Genomic DNA, 24,983 nt, shown 5'->3' with positions numbered 1-24,983 from the left:
CAGGAATCTAAATCTCCGCTCAGTGCGGACGTGGCAATGCGTGGCAGCTGGTGTCCCGATTCCGCTGACTGGGCGCGCTGGAGCAAACTGGACCAGGTGGGCACTGGCCTCATCCGTCCGACTCTTGCTCTCTCCTGTGGCTGGATCACGCCCAGGGAAGGAGGGCGCTGGGAAGGGCGAGGGGGCCGCTGTTCCCCTCCCGACACGTCACCGGCCGCCAGGCTCTGGCAGGCAGAGGTAGACTTCCTCTGGTGCTGGAAGCTCTGTCTTGTCAACGTTCCTCCTCCGTCTCCACAGGCGTCCAAGGGAGGCGCTGGGGCTCCTGGCGTGCCTTGAAGACACCCCCCCCCCATGGGCTGCATGGCGCTTTGTGTCCCAATCAGTGCCGGATTTACGTTTAAGCTCAACAAGCTCTAGCAGAGGGCAGTGGCCTAGCGTGGGGGGTGCAGGGGGGGCCCGGCCGCACCGGGCGCAACATCTGGGGGTTACGGTTAGGGGGGTGCAAATCCACGGGTTAGGGGGCGCAAATCCACGGGTTAGGGGGCGCAAATTACTTGCCTTGCCCCGGGTGCTGACAACCCACGCTACGCCACTGCGTCTACTCCAGTCCCTGAACTGCTTCCCCAGCCCCTTGTGCCTGGCCATCTCTCAAAGCCCAGCTAAAAAGCTGGATTCTGTCCAAGCAAAGTTGGGCAACTTTGTTCTAAATAGGAACATGGCTGTCAGTTGGGGGGTGACTCTTGTTACTTGACCTGCAGCACCCAGCTTTGGCCAATCCTCAGGGGGCAGCAGTGGCTGTGGTTTCCCTACACTCTCTCACACAGGCATGCCCACCCTCATCATCAAATGATTGACGTGATGGCCTTGGGGGAAGGCAGCACAATTTGCATCCCCCCCCCAGGACCCTGGGTTTGGGGAAGGGGGCTTTGAGCTCTCTATCGACCCCCTATGCTCCCAGTGTTGCTCTAGGTTTTTGGTTTGGGGGGGCATGTGAGGAGAAAAATTGGCTTGGAGGACCAGACCATCAGCCTCCCAGGCTGGGAGTTGACCACCCTTGTGGTAAATATTAAAGTGCATGGTATTAGTTTTGTTCTGTTGCCACGTATTACATCTCTAGTCCACTTTTCCTCCTAGCAGCTCAAGGCAGCATACAGGGCTCTCTTTTTCCCTATTACATATTCACAACGACCCTGTGAGGTAGGGTAGGCAGAAAGACAAGGAGTGGCTTAATAGGGACTTGAGCCATTTCATCCTCTCCATGGTCCTGCGAGGTAGGTAAGATGCAGGGAGAAAGTGTATGTGAGAATGACTGGCCAAAGGCCTCCCAGCACCCTTTGTGGTTGGTGATTTCAGGATGAGCTTCCCCACTTGCCAGGGTGGCCAAGCGCCCTGCTTTACAGAGGGCAGCCCTCTGTTTGAAGGACTGTCCAGCCCAAGTCTGGTTGAAAGACAACCGGGGGGGGGGGGCGGCGGCTTGAAATTGCCTGTGAGCACCAGGGTAGCAGCATACTGAGCAGACAGGGGGCACCAAAGCCTCTCCTCCTGCACCTCTCTGGTGCAAGCTAAATATTTCTGCTGCTGCTGCTGCATCTCCCTTCTTTGGGGACGATGTGCAAATGGCTACCTTAGTGCAAATGTGACTTCCTTTCTCACTCTCAGCCCACTCCCAGTCATAGAATGATAGGATTGTAGAGTTGGAAGGGACCCTGAGGATCATCTAGCCCAAATCCCTGCAACACAGGAGTATGCAGCGGTCCCATGTGGGGATCGAACCTGCAACCTTGGCGTTATCAGTACCACACTCTAACCAAGTGAGCTATCCAGTTTGGAGGAGGAGGAGGAGGAGGAGGAGGAGGAGGGATTCAACACTTGGCTGAGGCGTATGAGAAGCCCTGATTAAAAAGGTTGATGGGAAGTGGAAGAACGTGTGTGTGCGTGTTTGGTCTTGTGAGGTTGTGTGTCCAGGCCAATTAGGACATGGGGGGTGGCTTCTTCCTCCCATTAGTCAGATTGTTAATGGTCTTCTGATTAGAGAGGCCAGGCAGGGTTCTGGCCCCTCAGTAAAAGGGGGCACCCGAAGCGCACAACTTCAGCATCGGTGATGCGCCTGCCTTGTGCTTCAGAGCCATTAGCTGGGGCCGGAGCAGGAGCAGGTCCCTGCAGGGCGTCCGAGTGGGTAGAGACTGCTGTGAGCAGGGCGGCTGCAGCATGCAGGGGGCGGCTCCCATCTCTAGGGTGCATAATGGCCTCCCTCCTTTCCAAAGAGGCCTGGTGTGTGTGTGTGTGTGTGTGTGTGTGTGTGTGCGCGCGCGCGCACACACACACACACACACACATGCATGTACACACTGAGCCCCCCACCCTTTCTACCTAAACATGCACTGCACATCCCCTCCTCTTTGTTTACCGTCAACCTTTCCAGCCTGCCCTTGGCATTTGAAAATGGGGCTCTTTTCTCTGGCTCCTTTCTCATGAATCTATGGTGCTCTTGTGTGAAAAGCAAAGGGTGGCTTTTGCAGAAACCCGTTCCCTTTTGAACAGAAACATTGCACTGGAGACCTCCAGTGTCCTTGTCAGTCTGGAGGAATGACAAGTGTGTGTGTGTGTGTGTGTGTGTGTGTGTGTGTGTGTGTGTGTGTAGCAGCCAGCCTAGCAGGGCTGGGCCAAAGGCAGGATCAAAGGCAAGCAACCTCAGGGTTCTTTGGGGTGCTCCCCCCCCCTTCCAGAACGTGCCTCTCAGCCCACTAGGCTCACCTTCCCCGCCCCGCCCCCGTGCAGCGCTGGGTGTGACTCACTTCAGGGGAAACCTTCTGACACCCCTTCAGCCTGAATAATCAAGGCAGGTTGGAAGGCTCTCTGCATAGCAATCACAGCCCACTTAATGAACCAGGCTTTTCTCTGATTCAGGGAGAGGTGGGTGCCAACGCAACCTGCACGAACAATGTGTTTGTGGTTTGTTTCTAAAGGGAGGAAGCCCCATAGATGAACCCTTTTATCTCATACAGGCACTCGGTACATGCTCAGAGGAACTCTCCTTTGTCAGGTTCCAGGGTTGAGCCTCAGTGTTACCAGATTGCACGACTGAGTTTTAATTTTATGGGGTGGGAATATAATTCAAGGGTGGGGAACCTGTTGATGTCCAGCAACTACATTGAGGCGCTGAAGCCCTCTCTGTCTGGCTCTCAGGACTCCTCCAAGCCGGACACCCTGCTCTGCCCCTTCCTCCAGTGCTTTTGCCTGCCTGCCTGGTGTCCTTGAACTGTGATAATGCAGCTTGCTTCCCTGGGTGGAGGAAGGACAGAGAGGGTGTGTGTGTGAAGAAACTTGATTTTTGCGTGGCTGGAATGGACAAAGCAAAGAGTCCCTTGCTCCACCCATTTTTGCTTCTGGTTCCACTTTACCATGTGCCCCCCAGAAGGTTGCCTATGAGAGAGTGTGGCCCTCAGATTGAAAAAGGTGTGGCTTGCAAGATGGAAGGTTCTCTAGATTTGGGGCACATGGAGCTCGTTCTGCAAAGGGGCCTGGGGTTGGGGGAGTGTGTGTGCGCGCGCCTCTGCTTATGTGGGTGGGGGGAGGGGGCTGAGACTGTGGGTGGGAATCAGGCAGGACAGAGTAGTTGATTTGCAACCCCTGGTGCTAAAATTAAAGGAGAGATGACATGGCTTTTAAAAGCTGCAAATTAAAGTGTCTTGAGGCTGTTATTAAGGCCTTTGCCTGGCCTGGCAGATTCCAGCAAAAAAGCAGGCAGGGGGTGGGGTCTGAAAGCAAGCAAGGAAGCAGAGAGAATTGGGGGGGGGGGGTAAGAGGAAAAACATTTTGCAGGCAATATTAAAATCTGACATAAAATTAAAATCACGTTGGCATAATGAAATTGTGTACAGGAGCTGGGAGATGGAAAACAAAGCGAAATAGTAAAGGTGTCACCCTTAATTACGCTCACCTTCCTTGCATTCCTGTGTGTGTTGCGTCGACGGTGCGGGTACAAGGGGAAGTCCAGCTCTGCCCTCCCCTTCACCCTCACCGCACAAGCCAGACAAGGACCACCCAGTCGTCAGCAAGGACACATTCTCAAAATAAGCCGCATTGAAGGCTGAGCGGCCGGGATGAGGATGCTGCCCCCAGTTTGATTGCGTGTGGGTGCCATGGCAAAAGAAGGGTGACATTCCTGGAACCCAGCACCCAGTGGTGACAGATGCTTGTGTGGAAAAGGCAGGGAGCCCAAACAGGTGGTGGGGCCAGAGCCAACTCCTTCTAGCTGCCCCACTTTGAACTCTACAAAGGTGGCATGGAGGAGGAAGGCAGGGCCACCCACCTGAAGTGGCTCATAGAATTGTAGAGTTGGAAGAGACCATGTCCAACCTCCTGCAATGCAGGAATCTTTTTTGTCCAATGTGGGGCTCAAACCCACAACCCTGAGATTAAGAATCTCATGCTCTACCAGGCAGGCAGAGGTTAGTGGGACAGTACCCCATCCGCCCCAATGGATCAACACCTACTGCAGGCGCCATCTAGTCTTTCTGCTGGGGGCACGTGGTGGGTGGGAGTCTGCGGAGGTCACGCGGCAAACATTTCAACAGAGCATAAGAGTCCCTGTGTTGGGTCAAGCCACAGATCCATCTACCCCAGCACTCTTACTGACAGGCAGTAGTCAAATGGGACCCATCTTGCTTGTGGTTTACGTTGCAAGCAAGCCGGCTCAATCCTTCGGCCTGGCTCTCCAGGGTTTCAGACAGGAAACCTTCTCCAGCACTTCTAGGAGATGCTGCCAGGGATTGTGGGTGGGATGAGGGCTTCTGCAAACCAAGCAGTTGCTGTGCCAGCAAGGGACATCCCTTCTCCTTTTTGGGGAGCCATTCTCTGAGAACTTCCCCAATGGACTTTTTTTTAACCATTTGAGTTAGTAGTCCAAACCCGCTTCAGGTCCCCAAGTCAAGTCACGTGCCACATGAAATACTTATTTATTTCTCCCCTAAACTGACCACCAAACCTGCTTAGCCAATTAACCCCAAGTTTTCGTGTTTGGAGAAAAAGAAAATATGCTGTCCATACTCCAGAAAACCTCTTGCGTCATTCCTCTCCCATTCAGTTGTGCTCAGTTACCTTAGGGGTGGTGCTCTTAGGTCATTTTGGACTCTGGACTTAGTGATCTTACGTGGGAAGGGGTTTTTTAAGCGATGATGACTTTATTGATTCATTTATTTCAAAATGTGCCAAGCCAGCCTTGCTGCCTTTGGGGCCCCCTTCTGCTTGTTCTCTTGAGGGAGCCTTGGGCACCTCCTGCCCCAAACATCTACTGTGAGGGTCCCACTGAGTTGGCCTAGTTTTTGGATCTTCTCCTGCTCTGTGATGCCCTCTTTGAGGCAAGATAACAAAAAAAACAAAAAAACAAAAATCCCAGAAGGCTTTAGTCAAAGGCACACAGTTGCAGTGTAAGATAGCGTTTACGGCTGTTTTATTGCCACTGTTTTAACCAATATTTCCTCACTGTTGGATCTTCCTGGGGTTTATTTTTGCCGCTTATCCTGTACTTTCTAGGCAATTGTCTGAGCCGTTTTGCCTTTGCCCTGATGTTCTTTCACCTGCAGAACTGGTTCCAAAAGGGAAAATGTAGGCCACAAGCCTTGACATCCGGGAGAGTCTAAGGAGGGGGCTGGTCCACACTTCCATTCACCCCACTGCTTTCCCCCAGCAAAACCCACTTTTTAGGACTGAATTGGACCAAATGGCAATCTGCAGAAAACCCGATTGCCATTTGTTACGATTCAGCATTAAACCGCAGGTTTTTCTGGGAGAAAGCAGTGGGGCAAACGGAAGTGTGAAGGAGCCTCTGGATGTCAAAGCCTCTGGTCTACATTTTCCCTCCTGCAACAAGTTCCGTGGGTGAAAGAGCTTTGATTCTAGTTCTCAGTTAGTTTGGACAGATAGCAATTTGTATGTACACTTGCAGAAAAAAGTGACTCGTGTGTCTTCTTTACATTTTCGCTGTGCTCACCTTCTGGATGACACAGCCACTGCTCCTGTTTTACAGGTGGGGAACTGAGGTTCGAAGGTAACACAGCAAGCCCAGGTCCAAGCTCAGTACTCGATTCATGGAGCCACACGGCAGGTGTGTGTGTCCGCCCCCTGCCTCCTCTTGCCCCAGCAGAACGCAGGGCTCAAGATGGGCACCGGAGGGGGCTGTGATAACATCTGGCAGGAAGCAGCTGATACCCGCTGAATGGCTTTGGCTGCTCGCTTTATATACTGGCCACATGCAGGGAGAAAGCAAGAGGGGAGGGGGCTTTGCAGATTTTGTGGGGGGGAGGGGGGAGAGCAGCTTTACCCCCTACCAGCTCCTTCAGACAATGACAGATCCCAGTAGTTATGACTCCTTCTGTATCCCCTTGTGTGTCCCTCCCCCCATCTTCACTGGACCCTTCGGGTGTCCCTCCTCCCTCAACAGCGGCCTGCTCTCAGCTCTGCCTGGCACTCTGCACAGTCTGTGGGTGAGGTGTTGCTCTCACCCTCCTTCTGCGTGGCACAGGAGTGCGGCTGGTGGAGTGAGTCTCCCTGCGGAGGTGCTGGTGTGAAAGTCGCTTTGCAGGTCCCCGCTGACAAAATTGCGGGTGCTGCCTTTGGAGGCGGTGGCAGTAGGGTGCACACATGGCACCTGGACACGGTTTGCAATCTTGGTGCATCCAAGGCCAAAGACATGGTAGGGAGGGACCCCCTAGGGTGGCGGCAGCAGCAGTATCGTTCTTCCCGCTTTCAATCCTGCATGAGCGAGCGAGTCCCCAAAACTAACTGACTAGTCCTCATTGGGGGGCCAACCCATGATGCTTGTCTGCCCGAGTGGCACATGGGCCAATGGCCGATTTGCACAATGTGGTTGGGGCGGGGAAGGGGAAAAAAGAGCACCTGCCCATGCGCGGAGTGACATGGCGAGAACCAGCCTCCGTGCAGGTTTCCCTGGAGACAGAATTCTGGCAGCTGGGCAACCCCAGTCTTGGCAGGGCCCCGCAGCCAGCCCCAGACTCTGGGCAAGGGCAGCGTGGTGCCCACACTTGGATGCTCCACAAACACACACACGCCCCATCACCGCTGCCATCCGCCTGCCAGCTCCGTCTCTCTATTATCTTCCCACGCCAGGCCAGAGAAATGTCAGGCGTAGGGATGGGACACGGAAGGGGGGGCACTGGGGTTGGAGATTAGGAACCCATTAGGGGATATTAGAATTTCATTAAGCACTGGGTTTTCTTGGCTGATATGGGCGTCTGGGGGAGGGGGGGCACTGGCTTGAGGGCTCCTCGTCCTGGTTTGTATTCTAATGAAATGTCACTTCATGTAGCTGCTTCTTCGCCCCCCCCCCCAATAAACGGATGCAGCCACATCCATAGAAAGCTTTCACGAGCCTAATAAACTGGAAAGATTTGTTTGAGTGGCAAAGGAGTCGGAGGAAGGCAGCTTTGCCATAGCCAGGGAAGGGTACTCCTGGCATCATCGCCACCTCCTGCCCTCCTGGGTATGTTGGCCCCCACTCCCCTCTCAAAGCTGGGGGGCAGGCAGGGCTTAATCTATGGAATGAAGTTTCTAGGGCAAAAGTCATGCCCCATGACCTGGAGAGAAGATAACCCAGATTTGAGAGGCAGTTCCGCACCTTAGTGGCAGCAAAGGAAAGGCACTCTGCATATGCTTAAGAAAACTCTGGCATGTGTCGATAATTTGCGTGCGCTGGATGTTAAGTCTTGACACTAAAAAACCAAAAACTTAGGTTCTAAACATGAACAAAGTAAAGCCCCTCCTCTTCCACCTGTAGCTATATTTCGGTGGTGAGGGGAAAGAACTCTGCACATGTTCCAGAGCACTGTCAGTGCTTCGTATCTTGAACACAGCACTGATAGGGAGGCAACCCAGATGGCCTGCCTGCTAGCCAAGGTGCCTCTTCCATCTCTTAGTGGCAGAAGAGTGCAGTGGGGAGTGGGTGGGGGGCTGACATCTGACACCCACCTCCTGGCCCTGGTTCCATTGCCAGGGTGGCGCCTGTCCTTTCCATTCCCACCACTCCTGTTCCAGAGCTGTCTCAGGCAGAGCCCACTACCTTCTGGAATCACAGCAAAAGTGAGATGGTGAGAGAGAGTCTCTTCTGAAAGGGCTCCTTGGATTCTGCTGTGGGCCTGCTTTGCCCTTTCCAGACCTGAGGCTGGGGTGCAAGTTGGAGGTTCCCCACCCTCACCTTGTTAATTGCACTGGGCCATAGGTTGTTTTAGACCTGCTTGGATGGCCTGCCCTCCACCCATTCCTCAGTGCTGTGGGGAGGGTTGTCTGTGTAGAGGCACACTTCACATGCTCAGAATGCCTCTTATATTATTTATGCTTGATCCAGGGCCAAGTCCTTTTGTAGTTCAAACTGAGCCTGGAGGCGGGGGGGGGGGTGAGTGTTGAATCACAATAAGGGGCTGGACGTCTTTGTCTGTTTTATCCAAAGGGCAGCCCCTGACATCTAAACCTTCTCCATCTCTGCAGAAGGGCTCTAGCTGTGGGTCAGGCTGGTGGGGTGGGGGCAGGAGGCCTGAGTGCCCCAGTTAGTGGGTCTGTGAAGAGGCTGGATGGGGTTGGGGGCAGGTGGGTTCTCAGCCGGGGTTGTTAACTGTTAGAAGCCACCACAGCCGTGCCACGCATCAGATGTTAGTGGCTAATCGCTTGCTGATCTCCATATGGTGAGAAGCTTTGCTTGCTGATCTCTGCTGTTCAACTGTTCAAGGAACGGGAGAGGCTGAGTGTTTTGGTCGTTTCACCCACCCCCCCACCCCCCTGCTAGTTGACAACTCTGTTCTTCTAATTTCAGCTCAGCATTAAAAAAAACCAAAACCCTTTCACCCCCTTCTGTTGTAGTTGCCTTCCTCATCCTCTTCCACAACAGCACAACAGAGGTTTTGAGATGTAGCCTCTTCTCCCTGCTCAGCCATTTCCCCCAAAGAACTCTGCCCAAACACTTCCCATCACCTTTTTCAACGCCCGCCACAACTTCTTCCACCTTGTCCTCATATACTGCTGAACACATTTCAGAGAGATCTAGATGGGAGAAGGCAGATGTCTGAATTATCTTTTCTTTTTCTTTTATGCATGGAGGGGGTGGAGTAGAAGAGCCATAGCTTATGGGTGAAGCACCCAGGTTCAGTCTGCACTGGAATCTCCAGGTAGGACTGGGAATATCCCCTATCTGAAACCCTGGAGAGCTGCTGCCCGTCAGTGTAGTCAATATTGAGCTAGATGGAACATCGTTCTGAGACTCTGCATAAGGCATAAGACTCTCAATTGTTCAACAAAAACACCCCACAAAAAACAGGCTGCTGAAGCAAAACTGGGTGGTAGTGATTAGGAATGGGTTTTTGTGTTGAAGCATTGTGAACTCAGTTGTGGTGCTGAGAAGAAATGCTTAGTTGAGCTGTGCCCAGCCGAACCATGTGGAATTTTAAGTATTCCCATTCCCAAGACATTATTTCACACCTGGCTACTTTTGGTGGATCTGGAGGTTCTATTAAAAAACAAAGAAGACACCCTGCCCAAGCCTGAAAGTGACCTGCCTCTGAGCTCTTTGAGCAGCTATGGGTAAAAACAAACCCAGTCACAGGCAGGCAATGCAGGGAGGAGGAGCTACTTTGTCAGGGAGTAACTCACACTCCATAGGGACGCGGGTGGCACTGTGGGTTAAACCACAGGGCCTAGGACTTGCCAATCAGAAGATCAGAGGTTCGAATCCCCACGACGGGGTGAGCTCCCGTTGCTCGGTCCCAGCTCCTGCCAACCTAGCAGTTCGAAAGCACGTCAAAGTGCAAGTAGATAAATAGGTGCCGCTCCAGCAGTAAAGTAAACGGCGTTTCAGTGTGCTGCTCTGGTTCGCCAGAAGCGGCTTAGTCATATTGGCCACATGACTCGGAAGCTGTACGCCGGCTCCCTCGGCCAATAAAGCGAGATGAGCGCCGCAACCCCAGAGTCGTCCACGACTGGACCTAATGGTCAGGGGTCCCTTTACCTTTTAACTCTCACACCTGTGTTTTTGTGCTCCTACAAACAGCAGCTCCTGCATTCACACAGGGCTATTAGAATAGAAGAATATTAGAAGAAGTGACCGGAGGCTGGTCCAGGCCAAAGCGGCCCATGTAGCCCATCATCCTGTTCTTGCAGTGGCCGACCAGATGCCCACTATGGGAAACCTACAAACAGGACCTGGGCACAAGCACATTCTCCCTTCCTGCAGTTTCCAGCAACTGGCATTCAGAAGCATTGCTGCCTCTGACCACAGGGGCAGAGTGTATCCTCCATGGTCCATGGAGGCAGAACAAATTGCTAGGGGACCCCTGTTTCCCTAACAGGGCTACAATTCCCAGAATTCCTTGAGAAGAGGAATGCATTTGTAAACCACTCTGGAAGGGGAGCAGGAGTCTCCTAGCAATTCTCAGCACCCGTAACAATCTACATTTCCTAGGAACCTTTAAGGGAAGCCATGACTGTTTAAAGTGGTATTATACCTCTTTAAGTGTAGTTTGAGGACAGGGGCCTTAGCCTTTCACATGTGCAGAGTATTTTGAAGGTTTTGCAACCACACCAAGAGAGAAAAGGTGTTCCTACCCAGTTTTGCAGACAGTAGAACTGAAGCCAGGAGACAGTGAGTGACTTGTTCAGGAAGCCTCATCAAGGGCAGTTGTAACATATTCCTAAACTAGTAGAGATCCATCCCTACACAAAGAGAGATTTGGGGGAGGGAGGTGGAAAAGGGAGGAAAGCAACCTAAACTGTTCAAATGAAGGAGAGATGGGCAAGAAGCACTCAGGGATTTGCATGAAGGGGTTGGAAATCAGCTCATATGGGTCCTCCTCCACGTGCCCAGGAGCACAACCTTTCCACACTGATCAGTAACCTGGAATATAAGAAGCTGCTTCAAACTAGCTCAAACTCTTTGTTCATCTGTGCAGGAGCAGAGACATCCAATGGCTCAGGGGGGTAGTTTGTATGAGTGCTAAGGAGGGAAAGAAGGGAGTGGGGAAAGAAAAGGGGACAAACTGTCCACCACTGGCCTGTGGTCCCCAACAAAATGTGGCAGGAATAAAAAAATGGTTTTGTGCTGCAGTCTAGACCAGCATTGCCTGCTTTGGCTAACATCTGCTCTCCAGGCAGGGTCTCAGGCAGAGAAAGGTCTTTTCTATCATCTGTTTGGGGTTTTTAAAAAAATATATTGGTGGAGGTACCAGGGATCGAACCTGAAAGCTGACTGCAATACCTAGGCTCAGAACTATGGCACACACACCCTCCCCAGGAGATCCACCCACGGGCCAGGGCTCACAAAAGGTGATGTGTTAGCCCCCGCCCCCGCCACACACACCTGCCCAGAGATCTTTGGCAGAAAAGAGGCCTGTGCCAAAATTAGTCCTCTTTGCCATTGCCGCCTGAGCTTTGGCTGCTGCTAGGAGGTGGTTTTCTCCTTTTAGCTGGTTTCCACTTTAGCTCCTTCCTCGCCCCCACACAGACACCCACCCAGTCTGTCATTCCATCCGTCTCCCACCCGCTTGTATTTATAGCTCACAAACAGGTTGCAATCCAGGCTTTGGTGCTGCATCTTCCAAACACTGCATGGTACTGGGAGGGTGAGTGTGTGCTTGGGAGAGAGGAAGGCATCAGGGAGAGATAGGAAAGAGCCCCCGTCCCCGCCTTCCCCCTTCCAAATCCTGATTCACTCCCCAAACTGCCAAGAACCAAGGGATCCTGACTTGGGCTCTTAGTTCTCCGAAGGAAGAAATGAAGGAGGTGCTTAAGCTGAAAGGCTTTTGCTGCCAGGTCTGAAAAGCTTGACCTCTGACCCCTAAGTTCTGGAGAGCAAGCTCTGGCTAGCAGCAATGAGAGGTTTTGCATGCGCTCAGAGACATACAGGACTTGCTCAGCATCCTGGCATGTAGGGCAGGATGGGAAATGGTGCTTTATGGCCACGACCCTCATACGGAGACCCTCTCTCCCTTTGGCTCCCTTCCCTGCACACTTGTGCCAATGACATCATACTGTATGAGCTCATGGAGGGAGATTTACAGCCCCAAGGGAAAGTGAGCTCAGAGGCAGATCCATTAGGGAGAATGTCCATCCCAGAACTGCCAGGCATCCCTTTCTCCAGCCGCCCTCCACTTCTGGATTTTGCTGAATGGAGAGGGGGCAGAAATCCCAAGGCTAGGCTGTGAAAAGAGACCAGGGTTGCTCCTGGGAAGGCTCCACAGGTGGCTGTGAGCAGGGGAAACGGCTGCCCCTACCTGCCACTCCCTGGGAAATCCAAGACCCACTTCATCTGAACTTCAGGTCCTTTGCAGAAGAGCAAGCAAAAGCGCCTCTTTTGTGCAGATCTGTTTGGGTTGGTACAGTGGCCAGTCACAGCAATGGCTTTGCTCCCAGGACCCGAGCAGATCCACCAAGCTGTGACTGCTGCTCCATGAGGCTTTCCCAAGCCTCTCCCCGTGCCTACAGAAGCAAACAGAGGCAAGAGCACACCAGTAATTTTTCAGATTCAGTCCTACTGCATCACTGTCCTCAGAGGGTGGCCCTTTGAGGTGGGGCAGAGGTGTCTCGGTAGATACAGCCTGCCAATTGCAACTTCCAGCCTCCCCACACCCGGTTGTGCCAGTCACGGGTTGTGGGGTGAATCCTCTGTATTCATGCAAGGCCTGGCAGGTGTGCATGAGAGACATAACAGCAAGACAAGCATTGCCCCTCCTGAGCTCAGAGGTGCAATGGTTTTGCTGTTTAGTGGTGGCTCAAAGTGGCTTCAGGTACATCATTTCTGGTGCAAAAATCAAATCAGTGCCAGAATAGAATGGTGGTGGTGGTGCTATATGACAGGCCTTCCCTACAGAGGCCTTGTTAGATAGTCAAAAGATTCAACGCATTGGGCCCATAGGCTAAAATTTGCTTATGCTAATTTATATATAGATGCAAATGTAGAATGTAAAGGTCACAGTAGGCACACCAACTCATTCCCCATCCAAATCTCCACAGATGAATTTTTCAGTTACTTTGCACACACACACACCCCCCCCCGAATCACTCCAAAATCAGTTCCTCTTTTATTTGTTTACTCCCCCTTTCCTGTTAATTTCCAAAGAGATTCTGCTCCAGATCCATTCATCTCTCTTTCAATTACCCCAGTCATGACCCCAACCCCAAATCATCTCTAAAGGAAGTAATAGAATTGTAGAGTTGGAAGTGACCGCAAGGGCCACCTAGTACAACCCCCTTCAATGCAAGAATCTTAACTAAAGCATCCATGACAGATGGACATCCAACCTCTGCTTTAAAACTTCCAGTGAAGGAGAGTCTACCACCTCCCGAGGGAGTCTGTTCCACTTTTGAAGAGCTCCTACTGTCAGAAAGTTCATCCTGATGTTGAGTCAGAATCTCCTTTCTTGTAACTTGAAGCCATTGGATCAAGCCCTACCCGTCAGAGCAGGAGAAAGGAAACTTGCTCCCTCTTCCATGTGACAATCCTTTAGATATTTGAAGATGGCTGTCATATCTCCTCTCAGTCTCCTTTTTCCCAGGCCAAACATACCGAGCTCCCTCAACTGTTCCTCATAAGGCTTGCTTTCCAGACCCTTGATCATCTTGGCCCTCCACTGCACACATTCCAACTTGTCAATATCTTTCTTAAATGGTTGCACCCAGAACTGGACACAGTATTCCAGGTATGGTCTGACCAAGGCAGAATAGAATGGTTCTGTTACTTCCCATAGTGGTACTCTTACTTCCTCTTAAATTTATTTCCCCATATTTATCCTCCTCCCCCCCCCCCCAGTTCCCAAAAGTTCATTGACCAGAAACAGTTGAGGCAATTAGAAGAAGTTCTAGGGGGGTCGTTCCTAGAAATTACACTTCTTCCTTCCCTTTTCTTGTTCCCTGACCCTGCTCTTTCCCTGCTCCATCTTTTTCATCCCAACCCTAGATTTCCTCTCCTCTATGTAGACTTTCTATTCTCTGCATGCCAGGAGTTGCTGGAACTTTCTCCCTAATGTGGGCAGGGCTGAATATGAACTAAGGCATAGCCCAATTTGTGTGGGGGGCTGAAATGTGTTTTTAAAATGCCTCTGGGCATTTGCAAAATGTCTTTTTTTCATCACAGAGTGACCCCACACGTTCAGAAGCAGGTAGAGGCAATTTTCCAGGCAGGCAGGGTTGAAGTTAAGAACAGCAGTTTATGTGGGTGGGAGCTGGGATTCTTCCCTGGCCTCATCCGAGATGTGTATTCCAACCCTATATAGCACAAGGGCTCTGCTAGCAACAATTGTTGTTAGTCATTTATTGCTTACCAACCCTTTACCACCAGATCACATACCAGGGTACAGCAGTTTAAAACAATAAAATTGAGTAAGTACCAAAATACCGTATTGTCCCATGTATAAGACGCCCCCCATGTATGCCCCCTACTTTTGGGGACCCCAAATTTAGAAAGTTGGCATATGCACTATCCGTGTATAAGACGCCCCCAGATTTTTAACCTTAGTTGAAAGTAAAAAAAAAACAACCTAGTATTATACACGGAAAAATATGGTATATCCATTTCAAGGGACTGGGTTAATAGGTTTATCTTCAGTCCACAACAAAAACTACACAATGAAGGAATTTCACAACCTGGTGCCCAGAGTATGTCCTTGCAAAGGCTGCCACCTGGCAAACTTCAGAGGGTGGTGGAGTTCTCAAGAAACCCCCTTTTGCTAATCTTGCACCTGAGAGGGTCTGTAAGGAAGGAGCCTGGGTTCTCAGTGCATGTTGCTCAGAATCCCAGGAAGAGTCAGTGCTGCTCAGGTGCTCAGGACCTGCCTAGAAGGCTGACTTAGAAGGGTTGGAAGGGACCCTGAGCATCATCCAGCCCAACCCTCTGCAGTGCAGGAACATGGAGCAGTCCATCAAACCTGCAACCTTGGCATTATCAGCACCATGCTCTAGCCAACTGAGCTATCGAGCTTGCTGGCTTCCAGTAATGGGCACTTGGCTGAGTCCAACTACTGTGAGAACAAGATGCTGAAGTTTGTCATGGTCTTGGCAACTATCATGCATCCCCGTCCCCCCGAGTGCTGGGCAGGAACAAAAACCAGGTTAATAAGGACCCTGCTAGGCCACCTTACATGACCACACTTGACAGGTCAGAGGTAGTGAAAGCCAGGTGTGGAGTGTGTAGACAGACTAAGCCACCCATAGGGATGCAAGAGTTGCTCTGGTCAGCAAGGATTACTGTCAGTCAGCTCACCCCTGCCCAGACCTTTCTTTAGGGTGCAACCCTGCTGGAATCATAGGCAGAGTGCCCTTTCCCAAACGCAAGAGCTACATGAGCATGTGCAGAGTGGTTTCTTCCTCCCCACGCCTGAGACCAAGGAGGCTGGGCTTCTCCACCAGGCCACCAGCTTCCATGCAGGTTTTGGTCAGGGCATTCGTTCTTCTGCGCCTCGGACCAATTATACCGCCTCCCGCTCCTTTCCGGGTCTCCCAAGCTTCCCCTCCGGCTGGCTTGGAAACTGAGACGATTCCCGGACACATTTGGCAGCCGGGCACGCGAGTTTCTAAGCCTGCGATGGCCTGGCGGGGCGTGGGGGCTCTAGCAGGGTAGCCTCCCCCCCCCACCGCACAGAGTGTGTGGGGACAGCTCTGGGCTGCAAAGAAGCGGGGTGGATTGGCTGGGGTCTCGCGTGCGTGGTTCAGCTCAGCATTTCCCCACTCGGGAGTCCCCCTCCACCCTCTCATACCATTTAAAGGACCATCTGGGCTAAATTATTCGCGGAAGGGTCGCCTCTTCCGACCACCGGCAGGGAAGAGGTTAACAGCGCTACTGCTGGTGCGAACCTTCCGATCCATCCTCGCTGCGCGTCCTGCGCGCTATCCTTTGCCGGAGCGCTTCGAATCGCTGGGGCGAGGAGGTCGGGCGCCTCCAAAGGTGGCCGCCGACAGGGTGGGGAGCGGTGGAAGGAAGAACTCGTGTTGCTGTTTTTGTGCGGGTTTGGCGGGGGGGGGGGCGCCGCCGCCCCTGCCTGCAGGGGGAGGGAGCAGCTAGCCGACGATCTTTTCCTTTCTCTCTCTCTCTCTCTCTCTCTCCCCCCCCCCCGTCCTTTATATCTTGGGGGGGGGGCCGGTGCCGAAATATGCACGCCGAGAGGAGGGAGGGGGCGCGCACGCATTTGTTTCCCTTTCGGGGCGGGGGCTCCCTGGCCGGCGATTGGGCGCTTCCTCCGCCCCTCCCTCCCTCCTTCTCCCTCCCTCCCCCCTCCCAGCCTTCCCTCCGCTCTGCAGCAGAGACGCGCCGCGGAGCCGAGGAACGGGGGCTTGGGGGGCTTGGTGTTTTTTGGAGCCAGGGAAGGGACGGATCGCATCGCTTCGGTTGAGGCGCCGCTCGGAGACCCCCCCCGCAAGGATTACAGCCCTCCCGCCCCGGATTGCTGGGTTTTGCCGCTGCCGCCTGCCTAGCCGCCCCCCCTCCTTCCCGGGTTCATTTTTCCTCGCTTTCCCACCCCCCCGCGCCACGATGCCCGCCCCCGACCCGTAGCCCTGCTTTCCCTGCTGCCTGTTCCCCCCACCCTCTTTCTTTTCCCTCCCCCCCGGTAAATCTCTCGCCCCCTCCCCCGCCCTGGATGGTGCCTCTTTTCCCGCCAGCGGCGCCTCCTCCTCCTCCTTTTCCTCCCGGGGGGGCCCCCGGCCCTTCGCTGCCCCCGCCGGGATGCCGCCGCTGCACCTCCTGATGGCTGCCGGGCCGGCGGGGCGGCCGTGAGCAGGGGAGGAGGGGGCGTCCCGCCCCGTCGAGGGAGCCCAGCCCGGCCTTCTTCGTCTCCCCTCTGGAATTGCTCGCCGCCGCCGCCGACAGCCGGAGCTGCCTGGAGCCGCCCTCGCCCCCGTTGTGGGAGCGCGGAGTTTCCCTTCGCCGACTTGGGGGGTTCTTCCCCCCACACGCCCCGCGGAATTTCCTTGTGCTGTTTGCCCCCCGCCCGGATCCCGACCCCTCCCTGCCTCCCGCTCTGTCGTCGGGGCGGGCGGGGACCGTCGGCGGGGTGGCATGGACGCCGCTCCCGCTGCTGCCGCCGCCGCCGCACCGAGGATTTAAGCGGAGCGCCCTAGTCGGGGCGGCGGCGGCGGTGGGCCGGATGGCGCCCCCCGGGCCGCGGAGGGGCTCCGACGTGGTGGCGTCCGGCGCCGCGCTGCTGCTGGTGCTGGCGGCCGTGGCCGGGCCCGCGGGGGCGGCGCGCGTCTCCTCCAGCCTGAGCACCACGCACCACGTGCACCACTTCCACAACAAGCACGGCACCGTGCCCATCGCCATCAACCGCACGCCCTTCCTCACCCGCGGCGGGCACGGTAAGTCCCCGGGGGAAGCGGGGGGAGGTTCGCTCACAGCCTAGGTGCTGCCATGTTGAGGCAGGGGGAGATGGGGCGGCCGGTGGCCACCCGGGGAGCCGCCCCCGGGGGCCCTTTCCGCGCGTGCGATCTTGGGCCCATTTGCTTTCCAGACGGGGCGGACGATCAGTGGCCAAAGGCTTGCTCCATCCCGCCCTCGCCGCGATGGTGGCCAAGCGCCTCGCCCTCTCACCGGGGCTCTGCTTCTCATTCCGTCGGGGAAAGGCGATTCAAGCCCGAGGATTGGGACCCAGGAGGCCTCCGATCCCCAGCAATCTGGCAGCCAGCTCCAAGTGGGCTGAGTGGGTTGAAGGGCCGCGAAGGGGCCCTTTTCTGCTGGGACAGGGCGTGGGGATTATTGGAGCAGAAGCCTTCTCTCTCCCGGGGCTCGGGCTAAGGCTTTGGTTTCTTCGCCTGCTTCCTTCTGGCCTCCTTGCTGGGGGAGGGAGGGGGTGCACAACTCTGCTCACCTGGTGGCTGGACTTGATTTGTATCCAGGCACAACCCAGAACCTCCCTTCAAAGCTCAGCCCCAGATAGTGCAGGTGAAATATGACAGCCCAGGCAGATGCCGGCTGGCAGGAAGAGGTAGTTCAGAAGCATGTGCTGAGTGCTTTTCCCTTTGACTTGAGCTGTTTGCCCAGCTTGCACTCTTCCCCATCCCTTTTTTGCATCTGAGGTCTGGAGTAAGGTTTCCAAGCAAGCTTGAACTCCCTCACTTCTCTCTCTCTATATATATACACACAATATATATATATTTATTTATCGATTGAAAAATGTGTATGTTGAAGGGGAGGATATATCTGTGCTTAGCTTCCTCTCTCCCTACCTGGGCTGAAGTAGGTAACACTCCTCTCCCTCCCTGGCATTATGTAATAGCCAGGCCGCCACAGCAACCTGATTGGTGCTCAGTTGCTCCCCTCACAACACATACACAAAGACAAGATGGGGGGGAGGTTGCCCCCCCTTTAGTGTTGACTCACCTGGGTCAGCTTCTCTTAATCTCTTTTGTGGGTTGGTTCCAGTTTATAACCCATCCCTCCTCAGCTCTGGAGTGAACATCAAGGGCCTCCTTGTAGGGGCAGGGGTGGATTCTGTGTTTAAAGGGTGGCAAAGGAAGCCTGGGGCTGAATTTCTGTGGGGAGGCAAATGGGGTGGCAGGTGAACTGGATGTTGGTACTCTGTGGGTATTTGGCCTTAAGTGCTCTGCGTATGCATGGGAGGGGAGAGGTTCAGTCACCTGTGGGGGCACCCAGATGCCCCCTTGGGCAGCTTGTGGGACACCCGGGGGGCTTGCCAGGATGGGTTCTTTGTGCCTGGCATGCTAATGGCATGTGAGGGTCTACAAAGAGGATGTTGTCCACGTACGTTGGCATAAAGCATCCAGTCCTCTGATCCCTGCGCCAGCTGGGGGGATGGCGTTGCATGTCCAACTTGGCATGCCTGCTCACAGCAGAAGGTTAAGTGTGTCGCCTGCCACTTGTGTGCCTCATTCAGGTGCTGGCCTTTGTGTGTGTTCTTAGCAGGGCACGTCTGTAGTGGGTTTCTGACGCTGGTTGTGTTGTGCAGGTATGTGAAACATCTTGGTGTGGTTATTTGCTCATGTATTATAAGCATTCACATATTGTTCACAAACACTGGGAACAAGAGGCTTCCTGTTCATATAAAATAGTGTGAGAAGGCTAAATAGTAAAAGGTGATCCTGGGTCCAGGGAAACGGGGACCAGACTTTCTGACATGCTGTAAGCCCTGTCTCCTCCCTCAGCCTTTCAAAGGAATTCCAGGCAGCAGGAAGTGACTGGCTGTGATGTGGGTGAACTTTCCAAACTGAGGATCCTTGTGGCGCCAGGAGCGACATTTGCAACTCTTGAGGCTTCCTCACCAGCCACTGGCCCCGAGTCTTGAACTTTTAGACCTGGTGCTGGTGGAATCTGGGGATGTGGTGCAGACTTGTTTTCCCTGAATTTATCATGCTGAAGAGATGGAGTGGGGTTGTCTCTTGATTTCATGATGCTTGGATGGTAGTTTGACAAAAACAGCAGCCTGCCTTATTGAGCCATAAAACTCCCTGTTGCTCTTTGTGCAGCAGATTTAAGACCGCTACCCCTATGGATTTTATACCTCTGTATTCTCCCCGCCACCCACGCTCCTCCCAAATTATTTCGGCTCCCATCAGAATTTTGGAATCCTTTACAAATAACTCCAAAAGCACAGAAAAGTCAAAGGCAGCTGTTCAAATGTGTGGATGTTCTCTTCCTGGGAACATTTGCTGCTTTAGAGCCACTGATAGCAGAACCTGCCAAGAATGGCTTTCTGGGCGGGGGGAAGGCCAGAACTTAATAATAAAAACTGCACATGGCTGCTGAGATTTTGTGGCCCTGCTTGTCAATACCTGGGAATTGTGCCACGATGTAGCCTATTGCTTAGGAATATCCCAGTCAAAATTGCAGTTTCATTAATGTGAATTTCCACCCGGATTTTGCTTTGTGGGTGATGGTGTGTGGTTGATGTTGAGCAGCAACATTTGTGTTTGTAACTATACACAATGTACGGAGTTTGGGGTATATCAGGTTGTCATGATGTGCGTGACATGTGTTGTATTTTGTTGGGTGTGTGCAGGAAAGCAGATTGCTGTGTGTTTGTGTTGTGCATTGCTTGAGAGCCGTTTTGTGCCACTGATGTTGCAGGATGTGACTGGGTGGGCGGGTGGTGGGCTATGGATTGGCTTTCATGTTAGGTCAAGGTATAATCAAGAGTTGCCAGGTCTTGTTGGTGTGGACTGTTGGCTTCTCTTCCAAGTTGACATGAAGGGGAAGGGTGGGTGGCAGTGGGATAGATGAAAAGATCTTGCAGACCATCAGCTTATCAGTGCCATTTCAGTTTTTTTAACTTCTGAAAAGTGAATGGTCAGGGCTCAAATTTTCCTGGAAATACCTTCTGTGCCTTTTCATTTTGGATATGTAAGAGCTGGCTGGTGAATTTATTATTATTATTGTTTTACCCTTTAAGTACATCAGAGGAGTCTGCTGCATCCGGCCAATTTCCTGTCTCCAAGAAACTGAAGGCATCCTTCAGTGGCCCTGCCATACCTTGGCATTTTATCTTCACAACAAATCCTATGAGAATCACTGGCCTAAGTTCACCAAGTCAGCTTCATGACTGAGTGGAGAATTTGCACGTTTTAGTTCCCATACACAATTCAAAGTGCTGGTCTTTATCTATAAAGCCTTATGTAGCTCAGGACCCAAACACCTCAAGGACCACCTCACCCCATATGAACCGACCTGTGCTCATCATCTGAGATCCTTATTCTTGTGCACCTTCCACAGGAGGTCCATAGGGTGGCAACATGAGGATGGGTCTTTAGGTGGGGGTTCTCTGCTTTTTGCCTTAAAATATTCTAAGTCGCTTTGAGTTGCTGTTGCAAAAAAAGTGAATAATTAATTTTTCTTTGCGCCTTCTAGGATTGAGCCCTGGCATAGAAAAATTAGTTTTGCCTCTGACCTTTGTCTTGCATTAATCCCTGGTGTGTTCTTGTCAGTGTGCAAGCACAACACTGGCCCATAGGCTGCAGCAAGGAGCCCGGACACATGAGTTCATGGGAAGAGGCTTCATTGCCCCAGCACATCTGAGCCTACTGTGTTAGAAATTAGGCTTGAGGACAGCATGGAGTGAGGGGCTCGGGGCTCTTGGGGACCCTTTTATTTGGTCTTACATTCAATTCTGTGAAAGGGTGGAGATTTTTATTAGTTGGATCTCAACCTTCTACCTGGTGCCCTCCAGGCAGGTCAGCTTGGCCTACAGCTATCAGCCTCAGCAAAGATGGCCACACTGATTAGAGTGGGTGGGAGTTAAGGATTGTAGGGGGCTAGTATTAGGCCACCTTCCCGTGTCCAATGCTGAATATTGCTCCCCATGTTTAAGATGTTTCCCATGAACTAGCACTTCTGTCTAGCTTGTGGATTTCAGGAGAGGAAAGTTTAGGAGGTAACTGAGGGGTGGTCTCCAATGGAAAACCTGTGATGGCCGGTGCAGCTTTTAGAAGGGCTACATGAGTTTCTGGGGGAGCAGATCCGTTTGAGGCTGCTTAGGCAGAGGTGAGACACCCTGTTTGGGCATAGTCTCCCTCTGAACCCCAGGTGCCAGGCATAGGAAGGCCTTTGTTTTTCTTCCCTGCCGGTCAGCTCAGCTTCCAGAGGCATCAGGCTGACCACCATCAGAGGCAGGATTCTGGGCTGGATGAGCCTCTCTTCCAATCCCACAGAACCATTTTTAAACATTTTTATGGAGAGAGTTCTTGTGGCAGTTTCACCCTAGCCACCAATCTTGGCAGGGTCACTTATCCTGATGGAGCTGAGGCCCTTGGAGCAGGTTCCCACCAACAGCCCTTGTACAGGCTCCCTGCCTTCTGGGCTTGAGGCAAGGTGCTCCTTTAGAGTTGCTGCGAAGGCTCCAGCAGCCTGGAGCTTTGTGTTCTGGAGAGCAGAGCCTGCTTCCCCACCAGGGTTTCTAGTAGTAGCACCTTTGGGCCCTGCATTGATTATTCTGCCTGGCTGCCAAGTAGGGACTTCAAGCAGTGGTCCAAACTAGCCAGGCACGTTTTACTTTACGTGGTCCAGTTGCGACTACGTGGAGATTTCTGGGTGCCGGGTTGGCAACCACAGTTTGAATGCTTCTGCCTTTGTCTCTCGTTAAAGCCATTTCCCTTCCCCTCGTGTGTGTTTCTCCTTCTTGCATACTGGAAAAAGTGAATTGTTGTAAGAGTAAGCTACAGTCAAGCAGTGTACTTGAGATCGCAGAAGGAACTCTAGGGTCATCTAGTGAATAGACATTCCATTGTGGCGACTAGGACTGGGCGATAACTGGTTTTCAACATTGCAGTACAGTGGTACCTCGGGTTACAGACGCTTCAGGTTACAGACGCTTCAGGTTACAGACTCCACTAACCCAGAAATAGTACCTTGGGTTAAGAACTTTGCTTCAGGATGAGAACAGAAATCGTGTGGCAGCGGGAGGCCGCATTAGCTAAAGTGGTGCTTCAGGTTAAGAACAGTTTCAGGTTAAGAACGGATCTCCAGAACGAATTAAGTTCTTAAGCCGAGGTACCACTGTATATCGCCAGCTAAACATTGCGAAATATTGATATATCATGATGTCTGAAATAAAGATGGAGCTATGTAGAGGTGGATACTATAACCCAGGTTTAGGGTGCCATTTGGCACTTAGCTTGTATACCTAAGTTTCTAACACTGACTTCAAGGGAGGGTTGAGTTCTGCTGTCTCGCTTTTGCCTTGCCTCCTCAAGCACCTATCAACAGTGGGCTGGGATGAACTTTGGGATCCATCAAGTACCTGTGTTCATGATATAGCCAGAGTCAAACCTTCCTGGGGCCTGCTTCCTTTCAATGGGAGAGTTAAGCACACACAGATCAGTGTCTGAATTTGGCCTTTGGCCACCTGTTCAGTTGGGTTTTGGGGAGGGATCCTAACTCAGTGGTAGGAAATGGTTTTGCACACAGATAGCCCTGGGTTTAATCTCCATGAGCAACTTCTGTTAGACGAATTGGATAGCTGATGATAGGAAAACCTACTGTGTGTCGGAAAGCCTGGAGAGCTGCTGCTGCCAAACAGAGTGGGCAGTACAGAGCTTTAGAAATAAAATTTGTTTCAAAGAAAAGGGAGCAAATACAGTCATAAGTCGGGTTACAGCCGCTTCAGGTTGCGTTTTTTTGTGTTACGGACTGCCGAAACCCGGAAGTACTGGAACAGGTTACTTCCGGGTTTTGGTGGTCTCGCATGCGCAGAAGTGCTAAAATCGCGCTTTGCGCATGCGCAGAAGCCCCGAATTGCAACCCGCACATGCACAGATGTTCACAACCCGCATGTCCACTGCACAGATAACTACATCTACAAAATAGGAGCAAACAGACACTCAAGGATTGGCAGCTTCTGTTCTTAAGTTTTTCCCAGCCTAAAATTTCACTACATATTGTAGCTGCATTTTTTCTTTTCTTTTTGAACTTCATCTTTTCTGTGTTTCTTTAATGGGCTGCTTTGAGATTCCACCAACTCACTCTCAGTGCAGAACAATAGAGTGGGCTCAGAATGGAAATCAGCCAGGGTGTAGCCTCTTAACCTCAGTTCCCTCATCTGTAAAATGGGTGTTATGGGGTGGGCAAGGTAAAGATCATAACATGCACCAAACATTCTGCAAAATTCCTGGAAGTATTTTCTTTCTTGGGTTCTTTGGAGAGTATGTGGAAGCAAAACCACAAACACACGAATGGGCTGGCAGGGTGGCACATGTTGGCAACTGCTCTGTAGGTTTTGGGTCCTCTTCCAGCTGGGGCTTCTTCATCCAGACCCCACATTTCCTGCTCTTTGTGCCTGCTAGGTTTTCTACAGAGGGGAGGACAGCATCTCCTGGCTCACTTCCTTGCTGGAGGCCTTGCCTGCAGCTCTGTCTTGAGCCAGGAAAGCCCCTCCAGCTAAGTAGAGGTCCTGACAGATCAGGGAAACCTGAGCAAGGCAGCCCAACAGGCTGGAGGAGCTGTTCTCAGCACTGCAGACAGGTGCTGTCCATGGTGCTGCCTGTTCCCCTCTCTAGTACCATGTCAGAGCTGGAGCTGTAAGCTTCTCCCTCACAGCAACCCTACCCAGTAGGCTGTCTACACTTGCATTTTGGGAAGGGGAGAAACTGAGGCTTAGGGAGGGTGAGTCACTGTGGTTGAGCCTTCCAGCTGGGTCTTCCAGCCTTTGCAGGTATTCAGTGTGTGTGTGTGTGTGTGTGTGTGTGTGTGTGTGTGTATCTGAGAGACAGGGAAGGAGATGTTGGTGGGCTGTCTTTTTGGGTTGGGGGCGGCCTCTCCTGCTCCACCCTGCTCCTGGTTCATACCAGTTGGCTGCTCAGCTTAACGCATGCTTGGGGAGTGGGCAGATTGTGCCGAGACCTTCCAGTTCCTGCCAGCTTTTGTGGTGGGAAGTGGCTGTCTGTGTGTGATAGAGAGGGGGAAGCAGGAGAGAGCCGATGTTCTTCTTGCTGTGCTCACAAGTGTGGCCCTGCGAGCTGATGATTCATCCTGAGCTGTTGATTATTCATGAGGCACCAAATGCCCCAAAAACCGGAGGGGGGGGGAGAACAAGGAATTAGGCCACTCTAACAACAACCTTCTGCTTCCCCGACTGCCTTTGCCCACCCATCTCCCCTCCCCTCCCCACAACTTAACCACCCACCACCCATTCCGTTGCACTCATCTCTGCCCCTCCCAGCCCCCCTGCAGAGGAAGGCCCACCCCCATCCCTGGTCTGCCCAACCATCTGTCATTTGCTGCCTGTAGCTCCGTCCGCCCTGCAGTGAGCAGGTATGTGCTGAAATGGCAGGATCTGTAGGCCTGTGTGTGTGTGTGTTGCAGATGCTAGGACAACAAGGGCAGGCTTGAGGTGTGTGTGTGTTTGTGCACACTTCAGAGTTCTGATCTTGACCCACCTGGGAAGTCAGGCGGACATCCAGCTTGTCAGGAGAGGGGTAGTTTAGGGGTGAGCCTCCTGCCTGGGAGATCCGGCTCTTCAAAAACAGCATCTCTGGGTTTGATGAGTTCC

At 52.7% G+C, this 24,983-nt stretch overlaps 1 protein-coding gene across 35 annotated transcripts in view; it reads left to right on the top strand.

The window, feature by feature from the left end:
• The window catches only part of NRXN2 (neurexin 2), a 355,283-nt gene that overhangs the window by 208,539 nt on the left and 121,761 nt on the right, over nucleotides 1-24,983 (top strand). For 2 of the 35 annotated variants that reach the window (XM_081174013.1, XM_081174012.1), the window contains exon 1: nucleotides 16,591-17,346. The exons of 32 other annotated variants lie outside the window; for them this stretch is intronic. In XM_081174013.1, the coding sequence (XP_081030139.1) occupies nucleotides 17,136-17,346 (211 nt within the window). In that variant the 5' untranslated portion in view covers nucleotides 16,591-17,135. Of the gene's footprint in view, nucleotides 1-16,590; nucleotides 17,347-24,983 lie in introns of those variants that run through there. One more of the 35 variants, XM_081174011.1, reaches the window with a different exon arrangement.

Source organism: Podarcis bocagei (assembly GCF_964188305.1).
Source record: "Podarcis bocagei genome assembly, chromosome: 16".
NCBI lineage: Eukaryota > Metazoa > Chordata > Lepidosauria > Squamata > Lacertidae > Podarcis > Podarcis bocagei.
Note: the sequence above shows the minus strand (reverse complement) of the source record. Positions and strands in the feature narration are given on the sequence as shown.